This window comes from Sinocyclocheilus grahami, unplaced genomic scaffold, assembly GCF_001515645.1.
Source record: "Sinocyclocheilus grahami isolate Dianchi unplaced genomic scaffold, SAMN03320097.WGS_v1.1 scaffold2396.1, whole genome shotgun sequence".
Taxonomy (NCBI): Eukaryota; Metazoa; Chordata; class Actinopteri; order Cypriniformes; family Cyprinidae; genus Sinocyclocheilus; species Sinocyclocheilus grahami.
Window position 1 is genome coordinate 20,942 of NW_015507575.1, and position 5,056 is coordinate 25,997.

General features: G+C 39.2%; 1 protein-coding gene across 1 annotated transcript in view; it reads left to right on the forward strand.

The window, feature by feature from the left end:
- The window catches only part of LOC107574933 (collagen alpha-1(IX) chain-like), a 16,890-nt gene that overhangs the window by 1,881 nt on the left and 9,953 nt on the right, over positions 1 to 5,056 (forward strand). Inside the window, exon 2 of the mRNA XM_016261356.1 lies at positions 3,058 to 3,140. Within this exon, the coding sequence (XP_016116842.1) occupies positions 3,058 to 3,140 (83 nt within the window). The remainder of the gene's footprint in view (positions 1 to 3,057; positions 3,141 to 5,056) is intronic.

Below are 5,056 nucleotides of genomic sequence, written 5' to 3' on the forward strand. Positions count from 1 at the left end.
GTGATATTTATAGTATAATATATATATATTGGTGCTGTCAAGCGAACAACTGTCAAGCGAGTCAACTCGAAACTGTCGTAACTGTCATATAAAGGAGGTAAGGTTGGGAATACTTTAATTAAGACACTGTGAGTGTTCAGCAAAGCTGCCAGGGAATCTGACTCACACACCAAAACCACAGCTTGGGGGCCACTGCCATATGTGTGACATGCACGCACGCATGCACGCACGCACACACACACACACACCTCTTTATGTTTTACATTGTAGCGGATTATTTCCCTTTATATGTACATTCTCTGTTTTATTTCTCTCTATGGCCATGAAAAACCACAGATCTGAAGTTGTATAATTATCTGTATTGTGCGCTCATCCTTCTGTTTCATTATTCTGTCATCACCACACACGCTTCTGCCTCAACAGCTGCAAATGAAAAATACAAGCTGTTATTTTTGTATAATAGAAAAATTGCTTGCAATTGCTTGCTTGCAAAACCATTTGTCAAGGGAGTGAGATTAAGCTGAGAGGGAGAGAGGATCATTTTGACAGTCCTAACAGGGTGTATGTGAGTTGCATTGTGTATATAAAAGTATTATATGCCATTCAAAAGTTGAGGGTGAGTAAGATTTTATATTCATTGATTAAAGAAATTAATTCAGCAAGGATGCAACAAATTGATCAGAACTGACAGTAAAGGCATTTATAGTGTTACAAAGATTTCTGTCACAAATGCTGTTCTTTTGATCTTTATATTCATAAAAAAAATCCTGAAAAAAATATCATTGTTTCCACAAAAAAACTAAGCAGCACATCACAACAAAAAATACATTTGAATATACATTCAAATAGAAAACAGTAATTTTAAATTGTAATAATTTTCATAATATTTCTGTTTTTACTGCTTACTACCCTAAATATTTGAACAGTATTTCATGTTGTTCCAAACCTGTAATATGTAGAGTTAATACAATAAGGCATGCAACAGCTTTGTGTGAGAAACAGACTGAAACAATTATTGATTCAAAGTTGTTATTCAGATCTTGACATCGGCCTAATAACATTCATGAGATTTCATCAGACAAGTTCCGGTGTCTCAATCATTCTTTTGAGGCAGATATTTTAATGAATCAGTGTCAGCAAACTCGAACACATAATGACTGACAGGCAGAGAGCTTGCCAAGTTTTGGATCGACCGACACATGCGTAGGACGATGCGTTTGTGCTTCACAGAGAATCTAGTGCTGTCAAAGAGACTGCTGTGAATTCTCAGGGCATCTGTTTCAGATATCTGTAAGGTAGCTGGAAATTTGATGCATAATATTTGCAAAAAAGTCCCCTACAGTGGCTTTAACATGCTCACCATTAGTCCAGTCAGTGGAATGACTCTGCATGCGTCCTGTAGATAGGTGGATGGATGGGTGCCAGGGTTACATGTGTGTGTGCTGTGGATAGATGGTGCATATTGTGTGTCAGTACCTCTGACCCAAGAGAATGACTCATTCATCATTGCTGTAGCAGAATATCTTCCTGTCACCTTCCTCTGCCTTCCTCTAGCCAATTTAAAACAACACACACACAGGGATGCTAGAGTGGACAGGTGGCTCTGGGTCTGATCAAAAGCTCAGTGTCTCTGTTTCTCTCAGCATGGCTCTCTTCCAGTGAGGAGCTGCTGGGGTTTCTTGAGGGTCTGTGTCTGACTGACTTTAATAATGTGCTTTTCAGTGCTGTTAAATTATTCCATTCAAAATTTTGAGGTTGATACGATGTGTGTGTGTGTGTGTGTGTGTGTGTGTGTGTGTGTGTGGGTGTGTGTGTGTGTGTGTGTGTGTGGGTGTGTGTGTGTGTGTGTGTGTGTGGGTGTGTGTGTGTGTGTGTGTGTGTGGGTGTGTGTGTGTGTGTGTGTGTGTGGGTGTGTGTGTGTGTGTGTGTGTGTGGGTGTGTGTGTGTGTGTGTGTGTGTGGGTGTGTGTGTGTGTGTGTGTGTGTGGGTGTGTGTGTGTGTGTGTGTGTGTGGGTGTGTGTGTGTGTGTGTGTGTGTGGGTGTGTGTGTGTGTGTGTGTGTGTGGGTGTGTGTGTGTGTGTGTGTGTGTGGGTGTGTGTGTGTGTGTGTGTGTGTGGGTGTGTGTGTGTGTGTGTGTGTGTGGGTGTGTGTGTGTGTGTGTGTGTGTGGGTGTGTGTGTGTGTGTGTGTGTGTGGGTGTGTGTGTGTGTGTGTGTGTGTGGGTGTGTGTGTGTGTGTGTGTGTGTGGGTGTGTGTGTGTGTGTGTGTGTGTGGGTGTGTGTGTGTGTGTGTGTGTGTGGGTGTGTGTGTGTGTGTGTGTGTGTGGGTGTGTGTGTGTGTGTGTGTGTGTGTGTGCATGTGTGTGTGTGTTTGAAAGTCTTATGCTCACCATGGCTGCCTTTATTAGATTAAACATACAGTAAAACTGTAATGTTTTAAAATATCATTACAATTTAATGTAGCAGTTTTAAATTAGAATATATTTTAAAATGTCATTTATTTCTGCAAAGGTGATTTATCAGCATCATCACTCCAGTCTTCAGTGTCACATGATCCTTCAGAAATCAGTATAATATGCTGTTCTGCTGCTCAAGCCACATTTATTTATTATTGTTATCAATGTTGAAAACAGTTGTGCTGCTTAATTTTTATTTATTTTTCTGGAATCCATGATATCTTTTTTCAGGATTCTTTGATTTTTCAGTTCAAAGGAACAAAATTTTTTAATAGAATTTTTGTGCAACATTGCAAATGTCCTTAATGTCACCTTTTTATCAGTTTAATACACCCTTGCTAAACAAAATTATTAATTTGAAAGAAAGAAAGAAAGACTTAACCCCAACTTTTCAGCAGTAGTGTCCATCTGAAAATATTTTGATTCAGAAACACCAAACCCAGAGTCGAATCTTCCATAGACACATCTCAGCAATATTCAGATAGTATATGGTTTTACAAGTTCATCTTTTGCATTGCTTCTTCCTCAGTGTAGAATATTTGTTTGCATGTGTTAGTTTTATATTGTGCGAGTCTGAATAATGCACGTCTCCGTCTCTGGCAGGAGTCGGGTCTGGCGACGGACGTTGGCAAGATGTTTAACACGTTTGATTGTCTTCATGTTGCTCTGTGCACCAGCTTTCGCTCGTGAGTATCTTTTCAAAATACTGGTTGATGTTTCATGTGTCCCAGAGATTTAAACTAGTGATAAAATGCTAATCATCCCATAATGCCTTTGTCTTTCTTGTTTTTTTTGTTTTTGTTTTGTTTTTACTTGTTGTTTCAGACATCTCAGATAGATATGAGGAATCAAGAAATATGCTATTTTTAAAGATTGATGATTAATCCATATTCTATTTAATCATTTAGCAGACATTTTATTTAAAACCATTTCATCCTTGGGGTTGACAACAAAAATTGCTACGATGTAGATGAGTTTGTTTCTTCATCTGAACTGATTGGGAGAACTTTAGCATTGCATCCCTTGCTCACCAGTGGATCCTCTGCAGTGAATGGGTGCCGTCAGAATGAGAGTCCAAACAGCTGATAAAAACATCACAATAATACACAAGTAATCCACACCACTCCATAATCCATAATAACACTAATCCATCCCTTGTTTCCCTCTCACAGCAATCTATATCCACCAATATATTTGTTTAGAACTGTGTTTGCTGCTTGATCTGTGCATATTTCTCTCCTGATTAAGATGAGACTATTTTTTTTTCACTGGAGAAAGCAATATTATGGTTGGATTATGGACTTGTATTTTAGCCAGAAGCAATGGACTCAAGTCTTGATGGATTTGCTTCTTATAAACATGCAGCTTTTTGCTTCACAAGATGTTAAATGATGGACTGGAGTCATGTAGATTGCTTGCAGATTATGAAAGTGAAAGTGAAAGTGAAGTGACATGTGGCCAAGTATGGTGACCCATACTAGGAATTAGTGCTCTGCATTTAACCCATCCAAAGTGCACACACACAGCAGTGAACACACACACACACAGCAGTGGACAGCTATTTATGCTGCGGCACCCGGGGAGCAGTTGGGGGTTCGGTGCCTTGCTCAAGGGCACCTCAGTCGTGGTATTGAAGGTGTGAGAGAGCACTGTACATTCACTCCCCCCACCTACAATCCCTGCCGGTAGGAGACTCGAATCCACAACCTTTTGGGTTACGAGTCCGACTCTCTAACCATTAGGCCACGACTTCCCCCGAAGTTTCATTATTGAATGAAATAATGAAATGAAAATGAAAATTTCATCAATTTTACATTACATACAGCAACTACATACATCAGTTAGCATGTTACTGAATGCTTATCAAGCACAAAAGAGTGTTTAAAAATATACAAATATACTTTACTTTCATTTTACTTAAAAATATACTTTAAAAATATACTTACTTAATATAACGACTAACGATAACAATACAGCACATCACCAACCTCTAGTGATTGAAATCCTGTCATGTGACCTTTACAGTTGTTTTTTTTTTTTTTACATCAGTGTGTGGTCCTCATTAAATCACTGTGCATGTCTACAACCATGTATAAATGTGTGTGTATGCAGTTGCACCACCGCTGTGGCTTCAGTCTCGGCTTAGTCCCTCATTTGCGCTAATGGGTGGTTTTAAAATGACACAAGAGGATATGAGCACCCGGACAAACAGCACTGTAAAAACACAGGAGAATGCCCTTTTTACTCTGGTACCTCTCGCTAGTGCCTGTTTATTTCAGGCTTTCAAGAAGTTCCAGATGTCAGTGTGTCTGTTCGTACTGTACCCATGTAAAGCGCTGCGTCAGCGGATCAAGCCCCTCCACCTTCCCCGCGGCGGTTATTTCATGATTTCCAGCGCTGCACTTTTGGTCTCTTCTGACTCACAGAGCCAAACTCTTACAAAAACCACTGTGGTGGAACCAGATGGAAATACTGTGGTACCGTTGAAATAAACTAAAATTACAAAATGAAAACCTTATAAAAACTATATAGAGATATTTAATTAATAAAAATACAAAAACACAAAATTACTAAAACTTTAGCTAAAATTAAAATGAATATA